The sequence below is a fragment of the Eretmochelys imbricata genome, chromosome 2 (assembly GCF_965152235.1).
Source record: "Eretmochelys imbricata isolate rEreImb1 chromosome 2, rEreImb1.hap1, whole genome shotgun sequence".
In the NCBI taxonomy this organism is placed as follows: domain Eukaryota; kingdom Metazoa; phylum Chordata; order Testudines; family Cheloniidae; genus Eretmochelys; species Eretmochelys imbricata.
In genome coordinates, this window is record NC_135573.1 from 162,870,526 (window position 1) to 162,893,117 (window position 22,592).

A 22,592-nucleotide genomic window follows, 5' to 3' on the forward strand; every position below is an offset into this window, starting at 1 on the left:
TTCCCCTTCCCATTCAGAAATAAGCTATATGGCTATAAGCACATTTTATATTGGTATAACTGGCTCCAAATCATAGAATCATAGAATATCAGGGTTGGAAGGGACCTCAGGAGGTCATCTAGTCCAACCCCCTGCTCAAAGCAGGACCAATCCCCAACTAAATCATCCCAGCCAGGGCTTTGTCAAGCCTGACCTTAAAAATATCTAAGGAAGGAGATTCCACCACCTCCCTAGGTAACGCATTCCAGTGTTTCACCACCCTCCTAGTGAAAAAGTTTTTCCTAATATCCAACCTAAACCTCCCCCAACTAGAGGGAGTTGCATTATTTTAACTATACCAGTATAGTTAAAGCGATACAAATTTTGTATGTAGGCATGGCATCCCTAAGGTGCAGTTCATGATATTTATTTGTACCTTAAAAATATAATCTAAGTTTCAGCCTAAATTCCCATTCAATAACAGATATAAGCATGTGTATCTCATTTGATTTTGGAACTTTTCTTTTCTTTTCATGTGGAGGTTTTTCTTGTCTTTGAGAGGTAAATAATCTATCTTTAACTCATCACAAACAATATAATTTGAGTCCGATTTGTCCCAGTCTTAAAATAGACATACACCTCCGTCTTGAATATATTTCAAAAGTATGACCACAAGGAGATGAAGGTACTTGTTCAGTCATTGCTACTCTAATCTTATTAAACACTGACACGTAAAACGATGATGAATGATGTGACTAAGTGATTACTTTAATATTACTGCCTTGTCCCTGTTTAGCAATGACAGACACCCAAGATCAAAATCAGCTGTTGCTCAAGACTCTAGAATTAAAATAAACACCCACTCACAGCAATCTGAGGGCCAGTCAGTGGTACAATAGAGGCAAGTCATCTTAATGAAGTTAAAAAAAGCCTAGGTGTGTTTCAAAGCACTTTTTAAAAGCCGGTAACGACAGAATTAACTTATTATTTTTAATCGTTGGAATGGGAAACTGAAGCGCATTTTTTACTTTAAAATTGTGTTAAGCTGATGACATGCAGATAGTTGAACTTTAAGTCTCATAGTCATCTCCAGCTTAATAATTTTTCAAGCCGGATAGTAGCAGATGTTTCTGGGTAGCTGGGCCCACTTGAGAACTTACTGCTACTTTTGCCCAACCCTGTTCCTTCACTAAGAACATTCAACAACATTCCTGGCGATGTTATTAATAAAGTGTAATATAATATAAAGTTAATGTGAATGTAACGCAATCCAGGTGTTGTAGGATGCGGTGATGGTGATTCAATAGGTGGCACTCTTTCCTCCAAGTCAGTACAGAACCAATATCCTTGCATATTGTTAGAGGCTAAGCTGGTGCGGTCTTTCAAATAAGATGTACAACCCCAAGTCTTCACCACTTGTGGTCACTGAAAATCTCATGGCACTTTTCAAAAGAACTGGAGTGTAAACGGAGCTTGGTCAAATTCCAGCATGTGTAATTATGTTCTGCCAACCTCAGTTCCCCTTATGATACTCTTCCATTCCAATCCTAAAGGGCTACGTAGTGTTTCTGTGGACTTTTCAACAGATGTCACATAATCATACAAGCATTTAAATGGTGAGCAAATTGTGTACAACACTTAGGGTATGTCTACACTCTGTGACAAAAGACCTCAGCACAAGCACACCTGCTTCAGCTCAGCTGATACAGACTCGCGGGGCTCAAGCTGAGGGGCTATAAAATTGCAGTGTAGACATTTGGGCATAGGCTGCAGACCAGCCTCTGGGACCCTCCCCGCCTCATGCGGTCTCGCAGCCAAAGCCCAAATGTCTACACTGCAATTTTATTGCACTCCATCTGAGCCTCATGAACCTGAGTCAGCTGACCTGGGCCAGCTGTGGGTCTTTTATTGCAGTGTAGACATACCCTTAAAAATATAATAAAATCAATTACTTGGCTTGGCCAGATGGGAGAACAAGAGGAAGCAAGAACTCCCATTGCTCTCTTGCTGAGCCTTGCATAGCTTCGGACTTTAGTTGCAGTAGGTAGAGCCAGGGGCAACTCACCTGATATTCTTCCCTGAAAACAAATGGGAGGGGAGGGAGAGGAGCCCTGACTCAACCCCCCTATTCTGGTCATGCAGAGATAGGAATAAATTGCTCCACAAAAAGATATGAAGAAATTTAGCCCTGGATCCTGAAAGGCATATAGACATCTACTTCATTTGGGACTTAGGCCCAGATCCTCAAAGGTATTTAGGTACCTTTCTCTCTCCCCAGACCAAGGGGGAAAGCAAGGGGGAACTGTGATTCTGAGTCCTATTCATTCTCTGGTCTGCTCCAGCTTACTGAGTGCAGAGTAATTTTTCTGAAAGCACTTTTAGAAGCATCTGGATGAAAGGTGATACATAAATTTAGTTTTGAAAACAGACTGCAGGAATTATAACTGTGCAGACTAGCTGCTTCTTTACTGTCAACTCCCTTATCTTGATTACTGACTCATTTTATGTTTATATCAATACGAATTGACAGGTACTGCATATGGATAGATGGCCCCCAATTTGAGAATTTAACACTGCTTTTAAAAACTGGTGGGCTTTGCACTTGGTTTCACCCTTCTTAAAGCCAGGATCTGCAAGGACTCTAAAGGCTTATTAACAATTAAACTAATGACTGCCTACTTGAGAGAAGCATCAATAAATTACAGTACAGGAAGCATGTACAATCAAACAAAAGGATAACGTAGGGGGAATTACTGAAGCTTATTCCTGGCAGTTAATTTAAAATATTCAGTTATATTCCAAGAAGAAAATGGGGAGGGAATATAAAACCTTACATAGACTTTAAGAAACTAAAATTGCCAACTGCAGAAAAATACAGAGTGAAAGCCAAAAGAGCTAATAATGAAGATATGCCACATAGCCCCACAGCAAAAGAAAGAAATGTGATATTATGAGACAATGCATGAAAGGATAACAGGATTGGGATTTTAAATGATTTCAACCTTCCCAATTGGGAAATTTTTGAAACATGTGGCATACTGAGATACAAGGGACGGATATAGTAATTGATGGTTGTCTGTACCAATGTGTTAAGAGATCTTTCCAAGAAGTAGGACTGCTACATGTGCACTTAAAGGGACGCTGCCTGCATTTTTAGGCCTTAGAACAAACAAACCAAACTTTCTGTAACTGATGTCTACAGCTTGCAAACATCTTGAAGAACACATCTAATTTGCATTAAATGGATCACAGTAAGCCCTAGCATTCAATGCTCATTTTTAATGTATATTGCTGGGATCTCTGATCTTCGAGGCCCACATGGCCTTAAAATGAATACCCCCAACAGCTTTCCCATTTAGCATCTCTTTAATTTCATTCACGCTGACATTCTCCATACAGATCCTTGATGCAACTCAGTTTTGATTTTGTTTTTTAAATTCACTGTTAGGGCCAGATTCTGCTCTCATTTTATACCAATAGCCAGTAACCATACCAGTATCCAGATCAACTTCAGTGACTGCAATTTCATTTTCAGCTTGGCATTGTTATAAAATAGGTAAAGAAGGCTGCAGTGCAGAGAAATGGACAACTGATAAAATGTGATATCTCTCTTCAATTTAACGTAAACACCTTTCTCTGAAAATTAAAACAAACACAGCCATTGCCAGGGTAACAATCTCATGTTGTTTGTAGTTAGGGATGGGTGAATCTCTTGCCATTTGAGATTTTGCAAGTTTCTGGATTTACTTTGCAAAAGTACTGTGTATCACAAAATGGCTTTAGTTTTGTGAAATCCAGAACACTTGGAAAAAAACTGCAGATGTTGCAGATACTTATGCCCAATTCCCCTGCCAGCCCTGATCTCCTGGTCACCATTACAAGAAGGGTAAAGCCTCCTTCCCCCTCTCTTCTTCTTCCCATGGGAAGGGCAATGAAAATTCAAGCACTGCATCAGTCCCAGACCATATCCGTCTGCCTCAACAGGTTCTCCCCCCAACCTTACCACTAACAGTTTCAAGAGGGCAGCAACCACCATCCTCACTATCATTTTTTGCAGGTGGCAGGCTATGTTCAGGCTGTTGGCCCACTGACCAATCCAAAAATTGCCTCTTGAGGAAGAGAGAGATGACCTACCTGCCCCCATATCCAGCAGTAGCAGAACCAAAAAACACACACCTGACAGTCTCAGTGTACAAACTCTTTCACAGATGCATAGATCCAAAGCCAGAAGGGACAGTAGTGATCTAGTTTGACCTCCTATATAACACAGCCCACAGAACTTCCCCAGAATAATCCCTAGAGAATATATTTTAGAACAAAATCAAATCTTGATTTAAAAATTGCCAGAGATTCAGAATCCAAAACGACTCTTGGTAAATTGTTAATTACCTCCAGTGTTGAAAAATTACACCTTATTTCCAGTCTGAATTTGTCTAGCTTCCACTTCCAGCCATTGGATCATATTACACCTTTCTCCTAGACTGAAGAGCCTATTATCAAATATTTGTTTCTCTTGTAGGTACTTATAAACAGTGATCAAGTCACCCTTATCCTTTTCTTTGTTAAACTAATAGAGATTAAGCCTCTTGAGTCTATCACTTTAAGGCATGTTTTCTAATCCTTTAATCATTCTCATGGCTCTTCTCTGAACCGTCTCCAATTTATCAACATCCTTCTTGAACTGCAGACACCAGAACTGGATACAGTATTCCAGCAGCAGTTGCAGCCATGCCAAATACAGAGGTATAAAGCTCTCCCTACTCCTACCTGGGATACCCTTTTAATGAATCCAAGGATCGTATTAGCCCTTCTGGCCACAGCATTGCAATGGGAATTCATGGTCAGCTGATAATTCACCACAATACCAAATCCCTTTAGAATCAATGCTTCCTGGGATAAAGTCCCTCATCCTGTAAGTATGGCCTACATTCTTTGTTCCTAGATGTATACATTTAGCCATATTAAAATGCATATTGTTTGCTTGCGCCCAGCTTACCAAGTTATCCAGATCAGCCTGTACCAGTGAACTATCCTCTTCATTATTTACCACTTCCCCAATTTTGGGGTCATCTGCAAATTATATCAGACATGATTTTATGTTTTCTTCCAGGTCATTAATAAAAATGTTAAATAGCGCAGGGCCAAGAACTGATCCCTGTGGGACTTTACTAGATACACATCCACTCGATAATTATTCCATGTTTATAATTACATTTTGAGACGTATAGGTTACTCAATTTTTAATCAATTTAATGTGTGCCACATTAATTTTTAGGGCTGTCAATTAATCACAGTTAACTCACGCAATTAACTCAGAAAAATTAACTGTGATTAAAAAATTAATCACGATTAATCATACTGTTAAACAATAGAATACCAATTTAAATTTATTCAGTATTTTTCTACATTTTCAAATATATTGATTTCTATTACAACACAGAATATAGTCCACAGTGCTCACTTCATATTATTATTTTATTACAAATATTTGCGCTGTAAAAATGATAAAAGAAATAGTATTTTTCAATTCACCTCATATAAGCACTGTTGTGCAATCTCTACCATGAAAATGCAACTTAAGAATGTAGAATTTTTTTTGTTACCTAACTGCACTCAAAAACAAAACAATGTAAAACTTCAGAGCCTACAAGTCCATTCAGTCCTACTTCTTGTTCAGTCAATCTCTAAGACAAACACGTTTGTTTACATTTTCAGGAGATAATACTGCCTTCTTATTATTTGCAATGTCACCAGAAAGTGAGAACAGGCATTTGCATGACACTTTTGTAGCCGGCATTGCAAGGTATTTATGTGCCAGATATGCTAAACATTTGTATGCCCCCTCATGCTTCGGGAACCATTCCAGAGGAGATGCTTCCATGCTGATGATGCTCGTTAAAAAAAGAATGTGTTAATTAAATTTGTGACTGAACTCCTTAAGGGAGAACTGTATGTCTCCTGTTCTGTTTTTGCCTGTATTCTGCTATATATTTCATGTTATAGCAGTCTCGCATGATGACCAAGCACTTCTTTGTTTTAAGAATACTTTCACAGGAGATTTGACAAAACCCAAAGAAGGCACCAATGTAAGATTTCTAAGGATAGATACAGCACTCAACCCAAGGTTTAAGCATCTGAAGTGCCTTCCAAAATCTGAGAGGGACGAGGTGTGGACATTGCTTTCAGATGTCTTAAAAGAGCAACATTCCGATGCGGAAACTACAGAATCCAAACCACCAAAAAAGAAAATCAACCTTTTGCTGGTGGCATCTGAATCAGATGATGAAAATGAACATGCGTCGGTCTGCTCTGCTTTGGATCGTTATAAAGAAGAACCCATCATCATCATGGACGCATGTCTTCTGGAATGGTGGTTGAAGCATGAAGGGACATATGAATCTTTAGTGCATCTAGCATATAAATATCTTGTGATGCCGGCTACAACAGTGTCATGTGAATGCCTGTTCTCACTTTCAGGTGACGTAAACAAGATGTGGGCAGCATTACCTCCTGCAAATTGTACCTCCTGCAAATTGTAACCAAACTTGTTTGCCTGAGCGATTAGCTGAAGTAGGACTGAGTGGACTTGTAGGTTCTAAAGTCTTACATTGTTTTATTTTTGAATGCAGTTATTTTTTGTACATAATTCTACATTTGTAAGTTCAACTTTCATTATAAAGAGATTGCACTACAGTACTTGTATTAGGTGAAACGAAATATACTATTTCTTTTGTTTTTTACAGTGCAAATATTTGTAATAAAAAATAAATACAAAGTGAGCACTGTACACTTTGTATTCTGTGTTGTAACTGAAATCATTACATTTGAAAATGTAGAAAACATCCAAAAATATTTAAATAAAGGGTATTCTATTATTGTTTAACAGTGCGATTAATCGTGTGATTAATCACAATGAATCTTTTTAATCACACAATTAATCATTATTAATTTTAATTGCTTGACAGCACTATTAATTTTGTATCGTTCTAGTTTTTTAATCAAAATATCATGCAATATCATGTCAAACACCTTACAGAAGTCTAAGTATTTTACATCAACACTATTACCTTAATCAATCAAAATTGTAGTCTCGTCAAGAAAGGTATCAATTTAGTTTCACAGGATCAATTTTCCTTTAAGCCAAGATACTTCATAATGCAAGTGGGCTCAGGGGAAACCTTGAGCAGCAACTTTCTGCCCCAGTGTTCCAAGCAGGGTTTCTTAAGTTTAGTGTACTGTGTGTCTCTATTCCATAGTGCTTAAAGAAACAGAGCAGCAAGACAGGGAAGTGTGCTTCCCTGGTCTTCCTGTTGCCTAACAGTGAGTAGCTTGTCCAGACTCAAAAAAATAATCCTCTCTTTGGACTGGCTGGGGCAGTGGGGCTCCTTGCTACCCGCTCTTGAAGTCAGAAGGAAATCTGCCTAGAAAAAGACAGAGGGGAAATGAGGACCCTTCCCTACAGAGGACTTCAATATAAAAAGAAAGGGGTTTATAGTGTCAGTATCTTCACTCCCCTCCTCCTGGAGGAAAGGATAAGCCAAGGATCTTCAGTCTCTCTTCCTCCTTACAAACACCACTGGAGGATGGGACAGCTGAGGAAGAAGGACCAGAATCTTTTTTGCCTCATGCATAGGGGAATCAAGATTCTTCTCTTCCCTGGAAGGAGCAGGGAGCCCAATATCTGAGTAGGACCAGATGCTCCCAACTTTTTGGCCGCTATAACACATTTCTTACTAACAGTAAACAAAATCAAAAAGTTTGAAGTTCTGGTCCTACTTTTGTGTGGGTTTAAAAAAAAAAGACTAAGGAAGGATGTGTTTACCCAACTCTAATTTTACTATGATAGTAATTTATTTTATTAGCACGGTGTTTGTTTTGTTGTTTACTTTAATACTACAATAGTTACTCACATGTCACACCAATTCCTTAACTTCTTTAGTTGCAGTATTTGAGCTTTTTCACTGTACAGTACTCTGCCTTTATGATACATTGTGTTTATATTTCTATATACTGAAGGGAGCCCCATCACTCCACATGTCAGCAGCAGGCTGTGAAGGCCTCAAGTGCCCTGACTGGTTAGTCCTGACTTCCTGCTGCCAGTTCTCCTCCCATTAGAGTATGGGGATGCCGCCTGAGAAGAGCAGGCCCATGCTGCTCTTGTTGTAGGGACACGGCAGACCCTGAGCATGAGCTCAAGGCTGGGAAACAGGCCAAGGGAGCAACCCGGGACTGTGGCCACTACAAACTGCACTGCAGGCAAGACACAACCATTGTCCAATGGGAAAGAGGAGCCCTAATCTGGGACTGAGTGGTTGAGCCTGGAGGGGCAGTTTGGACTATTTCTTTACTAAGGAAGGTAAGAGTCCCTTTGTTAAGTAAGCATATTGGATTCATTTCATTATACTTGGATTAGCTGCTCCTTTCAGTGACAGGGTGGTTCTGTCTATCCTGATAAATGTGTTGGAAAAGATTTGAACACTAGCATGGCTCCTGGGTGAATTCTTGCCTCCCCAAATGTTGCAAAAGTGTTGTACAAGGCAAGGGGTGGGAGTTTGGATCAATTTATCTTTGAGCCCTGTATACACACACTAATACAATTTTTATTGTATTATTTATTAATTATTATTATCATCATCATTTGGACAGAAAATTGAATTGAAAATAACTGTACTTTCATACATATTTCACAATAATGTACTTCATAAGGAGCTGCTGTAACACCAAAATGTACAGTGGCAAATGAAGACACAGAATAAGGTAAAATACAGTATGTTGTAATTAAATGAATAACTAAGGGAGATCACTAAAAAAAAATGCCACCTGACATTGGCTGTATATATATAGCCACTCGCCTAAATGACTTTAGGTCAGCAAGTCAGAGGTATCAAGTAACTTAAAGCAATTCAAAACCAACAAATCCACAGTACCAAATTAGATTCAAAGAGCATTATTAGAGTTGGACCTGAGCCACAAATTTAGATCGACATCTGAATTTTCCCAAGATTCAGGGAAATGTGGAAGAGGGAGGTATGGATCTAGAGGTCCAGCTTGGACCTGTCTCTAGTTAATATTACAGACAGAGACAAAACATATTCAGAAAACTCTAAGCTCCTGGCTTAAGTAGGTATGTAATTTTCTAAAAGGTCAACTCATAAAACCAAGAGATTTACATTTCTAAGGGTCTAGGTCAACCAGAATATAACTGATCTAGCTTTTTCTTTGGGATCAAATTGTAGAATATGCAGATTTTTTTTTAAAAAAAGAAAAATTTTAACCATGTCAATCTAGAAGTAAATCCTGCTTGATTTATTCACAAATCTGATTAAAATGAGGATTTTGCTACTAACCTTCCTTACAAAACCACTGCATTACATCATGATTAGAAGTCATAAGGGCAAAATCCAACACCTACTGAAGTCAAATGGAGTCTTTCTAATGATTTCAGTGAGAATTGGATCAAGCCCAATGTGGCATTATGGTTTATTTAGCAGTATATAACATAGTAAATGATTAGGGACGGAAAACCAGGAGCTCCATCCCTTTTAGAGGACAAGGGAACATTCAATCAAATTAAATGTGTCAAATTTAAAATTGATGAAAGGAAACAAATACACATCATTAATCTGTGAAACTCATTGTCACAAAATGTGAAGGCCAAGAGCTCAGCAGGTTTAAAAAAAGGCTTAGAATTTACATGAATAATAAGAGCATCTGTAGTTACATTAGATAAAATAAAAACAAGTTTCAGGAGATAAAATGTTACATTTCAAGGTATAATATGAAACATTTTGTACTCATCAGAGACAGAATACTGTACTAAATGGACCATTGGTCCACTGGAGCATTAATTTTCAAAGTAATTAAAGGATCAAGCCTCAGCTGTATCAAAGACCAAATTTCAACCTAAGAACCACCATGACAGCTGCACTTTTCTGTGACTGGACAGACCACAAAGCCCAGGACAAAGCATGCAAGAGCTGGGGATAAAGCTCTCAGTTGAGGGACTCTGACTATGGAACAATCTTCCAGAGGAGATCAAGTTAATTCCAGTCTTTAGGAAAGGAGTCAAAGCCTTCCTCTTTGTGAATCTTTCCACCATAAGTGACACTCACAAAATAAACCTCCTTTCTACCCCCTAATCTCGACCAAACAAAAATAAAACAAAAAACAAACAACCAAAAACAAGAAAAAAAAACCCACCCACACAGCCCTACTCCAAGCAGACTTTTGACTTCAAAAAGAGAGAAGTGCCACTGGACTTTGCTATTGCTACTGGTTTTATGTGGACGGCACTTAAGATACTATGGTGACGGGCAGCAGAATAAAACAGACAGACAGATTTAACTAACCAAAATGGAGTTCCTACGTTCCCAAAGCAACATGGTAAACTTGCAGGTAGATGGTGCTGGTCAGAATTGGGGAACATTAGCAGAAGTGTGCAGATGGACATGCACATCACCTATCTATACTGTGTCTGATTAAAGTCCATGAGCACTAATTTCACTTGCACATTTTAAAAGTAAATGAAAGGTTCATACCTCATTCTGATGGAGCACTTCCAAAGTCCAACATTACCAGGCAGCCCTCTTTTCTTCTACCTGATCTAAGGGCTGATACTCAAATTCAGAACTTTATGTAAACATTTCTGAAGAGAAATTGTTGTTGAAAATAAAAGGCCTGCATTTCAGGAAGGATTCTTTGAAATAAAAGCACATTGCTGTATCTGGCCAGACAAAGAGGTGCCACAAAAAGACAGGCATTGCATTGCTAATGCAGAGAATAAGATATATATACAGATAATATCCACACACCTATTTCATATCTAAGTCCCAAAAGGATCCTCAAACCACGTAGAGACCAACATTGCCCTATCTACCTTGCCTGCTGGGCTCAATCTGGTAGGCAGAGACGTCCCTGGGGTAGGGCGAATCGGCGCAACCACTCCGGGCCCCACGCTTTGGGGGGCCCCGCAGGCTGGTGTGATTGGCTGGCGAGGTCGGTCCCAGAAGAGACGAATCCGTCACTTCTGCCCTGGGACCCTCTGCTCCAGGCCCCGCACTTTGGGGGGCCCCACGGGCAGCTGCAATTGGCTGGCACGGTCAGTCCCAGAAAAGACGAATCCGTCACTTTCACCCCGGGCCCCGCACCCCTACTAGGGATAGCCATTCTGGTAGGCATCCTGTGAACGCACCTAACTCCACACAAATGGCCAGGGGAGGGAGGACATCTCACTTATAATCTTTAGCCCAGTGGTTAGTGTACTCACCCGGCATGTGGGAGTCTCCCAGTGCAACTTCCCCCTCTGACGATGAGAAGGGATTTGAACAGGGATCTTCCAGATGAGTGCCTAACTACTGGATTAGAGAGACATTCTCAATGTCTCTCTTACATAAGAACAACCATACTGGATCAGACTAGCCCAGTATCCTGTCTTCCAACAGTGGCCAATACCAGGCGCTTCAGAAGGAACGACCAGAACAGAATTATCAAGTGATCCATCCCATCGTCCACTCCCAGTTTTTTGGCATATATAGGCTTAGGACACCCACAGCATGGTGGTGTATCCCTGACCATCTTGGCTAAGAGTCATTGATGGACTAATGCTCCATGAAATTATCTAATTATTTTTTGAACCCAGTTATACTTTTGGTCTTCACAACATCCCCTGACAATGAGTTCCACAGGTTGACAGAGCGCTGTGTGAAGAAGTACTTCCTTTTGTTTGTTTCAAACCTGCTGTTTATTAATTTCATTGGGTGATCCCTGGTTCTTGTGTTATGTGAAGGGGTAAATAACACATTCACTTTCTTCATACCATTCATGATTTTATAGATGTGTATCATATCCCCCTTAGTTACTTCTTTCCAAGCTAAAATGTCCCAGTTCTTTTTAATCTCTCCTCACATGGAAGCTGGTCCATACTCTTAATCATTGTTACTCTTTTCTGCACCTTTTCCAATTCTAATATATCTGTTTTTGAGATGGACGAGCAGAACTGCACGCAGCATTTGAAGTGTGGGCTTACCATGAATTTATATAGTGGCAGTAAGATATTTTCTCTTATTATCTATCCCTTTCCTAATGGTTCTTAATATTCTGTTAGTTTTTTGACTACTGCTGCACACTGAGCGGATGTTTTCAGAGAACTATTCACAATGATTCCAAAATCTCTTTCTTGAGCACTCATATTTAATTTAGACCCCATCGTTTTGTATGTATAGGTGGGATTACGTTTTCCAATGTGCATTACTTTGCAGTTATCAACACTGAATTTCATCCGCCATTTTGTTGCCCACTTGCCCGGTTTTGTGAGATCCTTTTGTAGTTCTTCACAGTGTGCTTTGGACTTAACTATCTTGAGTAATTTTGTATCATCTGCAAATTTTGCCACCTCACTGTTTACCCCTTTTTCCAGATCATTTATGAGTACGTTGAACAGCACTGGTCCCAGTACAGATCCCTCTCTCCATTCTGAAAACTGAAAGTTTATTCCTACCCTTTATTTCCTCTCTTTTAACCAGTTACTGACCCATGAAAGAGTCTTCCTTCTTATTCCATGACAGCTTTTTTGCTTACGAGCCTTTGGTGAGGGACCTTTTCAAAGGCTTTCTGAAAATCCAAGTACATTATATCCACTAGAATTGTGGTGGGCAATCTGTGGCTGGCACACAGCCCATCAGGGTAATCCACTGGCGGGCCTCCAGACAGTTTGTTTACATTTGTACGGCTGCCTGGAACTCCCAGTATCTGCAGTTTGCCATTCCCTGCCAATGGGAGCTGCGGGAATCGGCGCGGGCTGGAGAGAGATTGCAAGAGAGCCATTTCAGAATACCCCATTGCCCAGAAGACTATTCACCAGAGTTTCAAGCCACATAGAAGAGGCGTATATTGAACCATGATCAAATTTACTGATGACACAAATTATTGGAGAGATAGCAAACAAACAGGAGGAAAAAACTGAAGTGCAAAAATACCTGGAGAGAATAAACCAGTCTGATTAATTCTTTAGTAAGTAGCTAAGAGAATGCCAGGAGACATAACTATAATGTACTGGAAGTAGGTTCTCATACTGCTGAGTTCAATGGGACTACTCACATGAATAAAATTAGCAGATGCATGAGGTGTTTGCAGACTCAGGACCTCACATTATAGGGTCTTTTGGACAGGGCCTATATTTTAATATGTGTTTGTACAGCAACTATGGTGTTTCATATTTTCCACCCAAAATGCCCATGTCTTTTTTAATCAGTTAAATCTCATAAAACCTCTGCGAGAAATGTATTATCTCCATTTTTCAAATGGGTAAACAGATGTGGGGAAGAAAGTCAATGTTCAGAAGTGCCCCTGATTTTGAATGCTTCAATTTTGGGGAGTCAAGTTTGAGTCATTATGGGCCTGATTTTTAGAAGTGCTAAACAAGCAATTCAAACTGAAGTCAATGGGAGCTGCTGTTGCTCCAAGTAATCTCATTCTGACCCAAGTGATATCAAATTGGGCTTTCCAAATAAACAAAAATCACCCAACATCAGTGGCCACTTTTGAAAAATAGGCTGCTTACAGCAAGTCAACAGTAAAGTCAGATATAGAACCTTTAAGTACCATCTCCCAGTCCACTGCTCTACACAATTAGATATCAGAATCTGGCCCTTACTCACACTATTTTACTCCACAAGTAATCCCAAATGGGACTACTCACAGAATAAGGTACTACTCAATGTGACTAAAGTTTATGAATCTGACCCTGAGTTGTAGAAACAGAATATGACCCAGTGCACCTACATTTTTTGTGCATTATGCAGAGCTTTGTCCTCTACAGAGTTTCTGTAACCTTGGCAAGAAAATGTTCTACAAATGTAAAACTTCTGCTGAAAGAGGTTTTCTTTGAACTATTTTTTATTGATCTTTTGACATCCTTAAAGCTAAGAGCACACACAGCCTTTTTCCATCCTCCAGCAAGCTCCTGAGTGCAGGCCATAACACAACAAATGATGTTAAGAGACTATTTCCCTCCCACTTTATGAAAGAATGGATAAAATGGTCTTTTCCTATTTTGCTTTCTTCACAAAAACACATACCAGTTGTTATTTTTCCTCTGACGTCTTTGCTGAGTTAATTCACAGACTAGAAGGATTATTAAATAACAAGGTAGAAAATAATAAAAGAAAGTATTTCATAACAACCAACTGTGGTATTGCTTTGAAAAGCCTAGAATTCCAAAACCAGGCCTGTGTGTGTGACCATAAGTGAAGAGAGTGACATTTATCAACAGATGCATTAAAGTAAATATATAAGAGGTACATAAGTTTTCACAAAGGTTGGGATTTGCATTAGTGGCATACTCAATACTCACCCTTCTGAAGAGCTACAGTATCAATAGTTCCAAGGACAGCAGACTTACAGCTATTTTTAACAAAGCCCTCACTGCAACTGTTTAGCTCATAAAACCTCACAACAGCAATAGCTTAAACCCTGCTCTGCATGAACATGCTCTTAGCCAACCTTCCTAAACAATAAATGGTTTCTCAAAATCCCATGATACTCTGAAGAGGTTACTAACAAGGGGCAGACATGTCAGATTTGTTACAGATTTGGCCTGTTTTCAAGGCTTCCAAAATACAACGGTTACAACTAATGCATCAGCCATGCCTGCCCTGTTGATATTTTTGGAAATGAAAAGTGACATCTCATGAAGGTACAATACTCTGACCTGACGATTCATGAAATCACGAACACATTCTTTCATAAACATGTTCACTTATAAAGATGTAGATGCATGCTGTCCCAGGCAGACCCATGCTGAGACTGACTGATACCCATTCCATTCACTTACAACACACAATTTATTTCTGTCAAGGGATTACTTATTAAGAGTGAACTCTTTGATACACTCACATGAGAAAACAACATTGCTATCAAAGTCCACCACCACCAGTTCTCAAACATCTTCCCCTGCACTTCTTAAAAAGTTTTAAGTGACTTTATGTATAATGTGGAGAATAAAACTAATTTAAAATATTAGGTATACTTTGTGTTCTATCCATTTAGGAGGAGATTTTCAAAGGCACACAGGAAAATTAGGCATTCAACTTCCATTGATTTTCAATAGGAGTTAGGTGCCTTAATCCCATTTGTGCCTTTGAAAATCTCTCCTTTAGCCTACACATTTAAATACATAATCACAAAGAAATTATTTATTTTTGTAGGCCGGTTATTCTAAAACATCTCATTTCTAGACACTAAGGATAATGATGGTGGTGAGGTCTGGGATATCTTTTCCTAAACTGGTGAAGTTTAGGGATATTCCTAAATCAAGCGAAGTTAAGGGATATTCCTAAATCAGGCAGAAGGCAAATTTGATTTGGGATGAAAATATCACTCAGTTACAGTCCTGTTGAGTACAAAAATGACAGGTTACTAGGCACAGATCCGTATTTTTTTCATCTTCTGTGTTTCCGATTTGAAAAACTCTTCTCGTACGTAGTCAGGATTCAACGCTCCTTTCCGCAGGATACCTGTATTCCTCTGACACAAGGGGTCTGTACTTCTCTTCACTTCCATCACAAGTTTGGGCAATAACTCTGCTCCATCTATCCTTATGCTACACTATTTGACAGGAAGAGTCACATAACAATTGCATCACTGCAGTGTTTGGGGTATCAACGTAGAATACTATACTATTTTATAAGGAGGACACCGGACACTAGCTGAGCCTCTGCCTGAGTCCTGCTGCACAATCCCTTCTTTCTGAACGTAGACTTAGGGCAGGTCTACGCTAGAAGCGCTATATTGACACAGCTGCACTGATGCAGCTGCGCCACTGTAGCATCACTGGTGAAGATGCTCTCTCCTGTCGGCATGATAACTCCACCTCCATGAGAGGGGGAAGCTATGTTGCGGGAGAGTGTCTCCTGCTGACATAGCGCCAGTGTGGACAACACTTAGGTCGCTGTAACTTGCATCGCTCAGGGGGCTGTCTTTTCCACAGTTAAGTAAGATCGACTTAAGCAGCAGCGTAGACCTGCTCTGAGTTCCCTCTAGTACAGTGGTTTTCAATCTTTTTTCATTTGTGGGCCCCTAAAAAATTTCAAATGGAGGTGCGGACCTGTTTGGAGATCTAAGACATAATCGGAGGACCCCCAGTGGTCCGCAGACTACAGGTCGAAGGTTCTATGGTAACAACAACCTTTCGCAGACCCCTGAGTCATAGTCTGTGGACCCTCAGGGGTCTATGGACCACAGATTGAAAACTACTGCTCTAGCACTAGGAATCAAAGAGCTGGAGTTAGTCTTGAACAGCAATCCCTTCCTCTACAGACCCCCTCCTCCTGCTGGAAGGAAAAAAATACCAAAGTCTCCCTCTCCAGCCATACGAAAACACAAAATAGCCCCCTACTTCTGCCTAATGTGCAACAGCACTAAAATCAGCACATGTTCCACCACTAGCAACGTGACAGCAGCAGCACTGACCATGCCTCTGATCACATCTACAGCTGGTCTGAGTATTTGTGCTACTGATCCCCTCTCGCCCCAGTTCCTTACTTCCCCACCAAGGCAGTGAGTTAACTCCCTCCCCCGCAACAATGGAGGGATACTTTCAAAGTGCCCCTTTCTCTCCCCAACGCTGAATAGCTTACCCCCACCCCCACCAGTGTAGGGATAGTTTCTAAGTCTCCCCCTTCCCCCCCCCAACACTATGGAGTAGGTTTCTCTGTACCAACCCACGCCACCCCCCACAGGGTAGGGATGGTTTCTAACACCGCCCCCACCCCTGTACCTTATGCGGGGCTCGGAGCAGGCGGTGCACCCCGGCCAGCTGGGTGATGAGCGCGATGTCCTCCCTGAAGGTGTAGAGAGGGGGCCGGGTGGGCTCGGGGAAGTTGGTGCTATTGAAGGGGTCGGTGTCATCTAAGAACTGCACCCTGCAAACCAGCGTGGCCATGGTGCATCCATGCAAAACACGGCAGCAGCGGCAGCGGCAAAGCACAGGGTGGGGGAGGCTGGGCAGGAGGCGCCCCCTCCCCCGCGAACAAGAAATAAAAGTTGGAGCCTAGCAGCAGGGCTGCGATCAGCCCGCAGCGGCAGGTTGGCAGAGATCAGGCTCCGCTCCCCGGCGGCCGGGCTGAGCTGCAACCCGAGGGCGGGGGGAAGCAGGAGAAGCACCGGCCGCAGGAGCCACCGCAAGATGCACGCAGCGGAGCCCGACTGCTTCAGAGCCCCTAGCACGCGGGGATCATCGCCCCCTCTCCGCCCGGCTCCACACGGTGCGGGCGTCCTTCAGGCTGACAAAGGGCAGAGCCCCGGGGCGGAGCGGCCGGCGGGCGCGGTGCACGGGCAGCCGGAGAGCAGCGGCGGCAGCTGCTCCCCCATGCTCAGTCAGCCTGAGCCGCTGCAGCGGGCCGGGGCTGCTGCCTGTGGGAAACCCGCGCTGGCTTAGTCTTCAGCCAAGCGCCGCCGGAGCCGCCAGGCAGCAGGCGCCCCCCAGCGGACACAGGGAGGAGCGTCACCCGGCCGCCACATTCCCCAGCCCGGGACACGGGAGCGGGGCACAGGGACACCCAGTCAGCCAGGAGCTCCCGCCTGCGCGGGAACTGGGGTGGGGTGGAGTGGGGTGGAGGGGGAGACAGCCTGCTAAAATCTTCCGGGGAGGAGGTAGGGAGAGAAGCTCCTCATCCTCGCATCTGCCAGAGGAGAGACAGACATTCCATCCTTCCCCCTCAAAAAAATACTCCTAGATTGGGAGGGATCGAGAGAGTCCACCACGCAGAGACCATGTCGAACAACCCTCAATCTCCAGGGACGGGAAAATTTGGGGGGAGGGGAAGAGAGAGACTCCTACTTGGGGAACCCCACATCCTTCAGGGGAGAGAGACAGAAAGCATTTCACCACACCCAAATCTCCAGGCAGACCCTTGCATTCTCCCGGTCGTCCCGGTCCTGGAACCACCTATCTATAAATTTGGGAGCAAGGCCAGATTAAGGCAATCCAGGGCCCCAGGCACAGTACCACCCATGGCTCTGTTTGGTGTAGTGGTCGGTGCCAGTGCCACTCAGGAGCCATCTACTGGGAAACAAATTCTAAACACCCATATTTGCATATAGTTGCATTCTGTTACCTCAAATAGCCTGTGCTTCCTGTTAAAATCTTGCGTGTAATATTTGTTAAATTCAAAGGGAATTTAAAATAAAGTCAGGGATTTGATCCAAACAGAAAGTAATACAAAGGATCAAAGTTTGGCCATCTTTTTTTCTTGTTTATATAAAGTCCATATAATTGTTTGGGTTTTTTGTATGTGTTCGGGGTTTCTCCCCCCAAACAGATGAATCAATGCTATTTTGTTTCCAAACAGAAAAAATAAAAGAGCTCACTCATATATTTCTTTGCCTTTTTCCCTAATACTTAGGCCTCTATTTTTCTCCTCCAGAAAATATCCACAGAAGAGAAAATTTCCATGATGTTGTTAAAGTACAGAAAGGCTCCAGATATGTATGGGATCACCCCCATGTGGATTGCAGAATGTGGACAAAAATGTGCTGTGTTCTTCATTCAAGGGGAGACAGATGGGCCATTTGTTAGGGCAGTGGCACAGAAAGTGGGATGCTTCGGTTTGGTTCCCTGCTCTACCACATGCCATCCCTACCTCTTGTCATGGTACTAGGGTGTTCCCAGAGGAAATCTCTGGTTAATGGGGCTCTAGAAACCATATTCCCACCATGCCATGCAAGAGAGAGAGAGTTTGGCAATATGATGCTGTTGTCTATGTACTGATGCATTACCTCTTTTGATTTTGGAGAGAGTTGTTGAAATACGTGATACATCCAACCTTTAATGTACTTCCATGCATTTGAATGCAATGGGCATTCAGAGTCACATTGGGGTCATTGAAAAAGTTAATGATGATGAAAATATCCATGTTGCTGCTATTCAAGCAACAAAGCTTTCTGACAAAGTGTATCTATTGCAGATTTTGACTACTTGAGAAAGGAACAGCTGGTGGAAGTCTGATGTTTATTAGTAAGGAGACACTCAAATATAAAAGAGCTATGGACATGTATGAGATGAACATGCATCCTTAGTTGGATTGTGTTACTATCAAATTCTGACAGGTTTCAGATGCAAGGCACTGAATTTAGCCGTATGGAGTGGAAATCCATCAACTTCATGATAAAACTCGTACAGACACAGACAGACATCATCTTCCTTTCCAAATGCAAACAGATGGACATCATACCAAAAGGACTAAAGGTAAAAAATCCATTAAAATCTACATATCACACAGACTACGCTGAGAGATTATACCACACACTCTCAAAGAAATTGAAAAACCACCTGATCAACATCCTATACAGAAAACAGGGAAGATTAAGAATGAGCTCTCAAAACCGGATACTCTCACCAAAAACCAACCTTCCACACAAACTTCCTCATGGATAGATTTTACAAAAACTAGACAAGCCATTTACAACACAAACTTTGCTTCACTACAAAAGAAAAAGGATACTAAACTATCTAAACTGCTACATGCCACAAGGAGCCACAACAGTAGTTCCCTGAACCCACCCAACAATATTGTTAATCTTTCCAACTATACCCTTAGTCCGGCAGAAGAATCTGGCCTATTCGGGGCCTCTCCTTTTGTCCCTCCAGGCCCACGAACATGATACAGTTCTGCGGTGACCTAGAATCCTACTTTTGACGTCTCCGACTCAAAGAATATTTCGAACACACCTCTGAACAACATACTAACCCACAGAATCCTTTCTACCAACACTACAAAAAGAAGGATTCTGTGTGGACTCCTCCTGAAGGTCGAAACAACAGACTGGACTTATACATAGATTGCTTCCATCAATGTGCACAGGCTGAAATTGTGGAAAAGCAGCATCACTTGCTTCATAACCTCAGCCGTGCTGAACACGCCATCAACAGCCTCAGGAACGACTCTGACATCATAATCAAAAAGGCTGACAAAGGAGGTGCTGTCATCATCATGAATAAGTTGGAATATGAACAAGAGGCTACTAGGCAGCTCTCTAACTCCATCTTCTACAGGCCATTATCCTCTGATCCCACTGAGGATTACCAAAAGAAACTATACCATCTGCTCAAGAAACTCCCCGAAAAAGCACAGGAACAGATCTAGGCAGACACATTCCTAGAACCCCGACCAGGGGTATTCTATTTGCTACCCAAGATCCATAAACCCAGAAATCCTGGACACCCCATCATCTCAGGAATTGGCACCCTAACAGCAGGATTGTTTGGCTATGTGGCCTGTCTCCTCGGACCCCACACTACCAGCACTCCCAACTATCTTCGAGACACCACTGACTTCCTGAGGAAACTACAATCCATCAGTGATCTTCCAGAAAACACCATCCTGGCCACTATGGATGTAGAAGCCCTCTACACCAACATTCCTCACAAAGATGGACTACAAGGTACCAGGAACTGTATCCCTGATAATGTCACAGCAAACCTGGTGGCTGAACTTTGTGACTTTGTCCTCACCCACAACTATTTCACATTTGGGGACAATATATACCTTCAAGTCAGTGGCACTGCTATGGGTACCTGCATGGCCCCACAGTATGCCAACATTTTTATGGTTGACTTACAACAACGCTTCCTTAGCTCTCGTCCCCTAACGCTCCGACTCTACTTGCGCTACATTGATGACACCTTCATCATCTGGATCCATGGAAAAGAAGCCATTGAGGAATTCCACCATGATTTCAACAATTTCCATCCCACCATCAACCTCCGCCTAGCCCAATCCACACAAGCGGTCCATTTCCTGGACACTACTGTACTAATAAGCAATGGTCACATAAACACCACCCTATACCAGAAATCTACTGACTGCTAAACTTACCTACATGCCTCCAGCTTCCATCCAGGACACACCACATGATCCATTGTCTACAGCCAAGTCCTAAGACACAACCACATTTGCTCCAATCCCTCAGACAGAGACAAACACCTACAAGATCTCTATCAAGCATTCTTAAAACTACAATACCCACCTGCTGAAGTGAAAAAACAGATTGACAGAGCCAGAAGAATACCCAGAAGTCACCTACTACAGGACAGGCCCAAAGAAAATAACAGAATACCACTAGCTGTCACCTTCAGCCCCCAACTAAAACCTCTCCAGCGCATCATCAAAGATCTACAACCTATCCTGAAAAATGATCCCTCACTCTCACAGATCTTGGGAGTCAGACCAGTCCTCACTTACAGACAGCCCCCCAACCTGAAGCAAATACTCTCCAGCAACTACACACTGCATAACAAAAACACTAACCCAGGAACCTATCCTTGCAACAAAGCCCGATGCCAACTCTGTCCACATATTTATTCAAGCGACACCATCATAGGACCTAATCACATTAGCCACACCATCAGGGGCTCGTTCACCTGCACATCTACCAATGGGATATATGCCATCATGTGCCAGCAATGCCCCTCTGCCATGTACATTGGCCAAACCCGACAGTCCCTATGCAAAAGAATAAATAGAAGTCTGACATCAGGAATCATAACATTCAAAAACTGGTTGGAGAACACTTCAACCTCTCTGGTCACTCAGTAACAGACTTAAAGATGGCAATTTTGCAACAGAAAAACTTCAAAAACAGACTCCAGTGAGAAACTGCTGAGCTTGAATTAATATGCAAACTAGATATCATTAACTTGGGTTTGAATAGAGACTGGGAGTGGCTGGGTCATTACACATGTTGAATCTATTCCCCAATGTTAAGAATCCTCACACCTTGTCGACTGTCTAAATGGGCCATCTTGATTATCACTACAAAAGTTTTTTTTTCTCCTGCTGATAATAGCTCATCTTAATTAATTAGCCTCTTACAGTTGGTATGGCGACTTCCACCTTTTCATGTTGTCTGTATGTATATATATATTTATATTCTTACTATATGTTCCCTTCTATGCATCTGATGAAGTGGGCTGTAGCCCATGAAAGCTTATGCTCAAATAAATTTTTAGTCTCTAAGGTGCCACAAGTACTCCTGTTCTTTTTATCAAGTTCTGGGGTAAGGAGTTCACTGTTGTCTGTTTCTGTCATCCTGATGACAGGCTATCTGATAAAGAAAAGCTTGTGATAGCATTGGAAAGTGTAGCCAAACAATTATCTATGGAGATTTCAATACCAAAAGTGAAGTTTTGGAGAACAAAACAATTAATTTGAATGGAACTTTGCTATAAGACTTTATTGCTCACAATGATTTAGCTTCAGAGTGGTAGCCGTGTTAGTCTGTATCAGCAAAAAGAACGAGGAGTACTTGTGGCACCTTAGAGACTAACAAATTTATTTGTGCATGATTTAGTTGTTTTGAATAATGGCATTATGACATATGTCGCTCATATGGCACACAATTAACATTAGATGTAACTCTGGTGAGCAGCAGCATGTCCATGGACTGTGCATGGAATGTTTTTCAGGATGTTGGAAGTGATCATCGATCGGTAGTCACTTGTTTGAATAGGAAGACAGTGAACTCTCAGTTAAGAGGTGGAACTTTCATAAGGTTGACTCATCCTATTTCACAGACACACTTCAGAATAATATTTCTCAAACACCTATGAAATGTAA

The 22,592-nt window shown here is 41.8% G+C and overlaps 1 protein-coding gene across 2 annotated transcripts in view; it reads right to left on the reverse strand.

Annotated features, from left to right (window-relative positions):
* Positions 1-16,918, reverse strand: part of FHOD3 (formin homology 2 domain containing 3) — a 614,532-nt gene extending 597,614 nt beyond the window's left edge. For both annotated transcript variants that reach the window (XM_077810937.1, XM_077810936.1), the window contains exon 1: positions 16,754-16,918. In XM_077810937.1, coding sequence (XP_077667063.1) covers positions 16,754-16,918 — 165 coding nt within the window. The remainder of the gene's footprint in view (positions 1-16,753) is intronic.
* Positions 16,919-22,592: the final 5,674 nt, after the last annotated feature.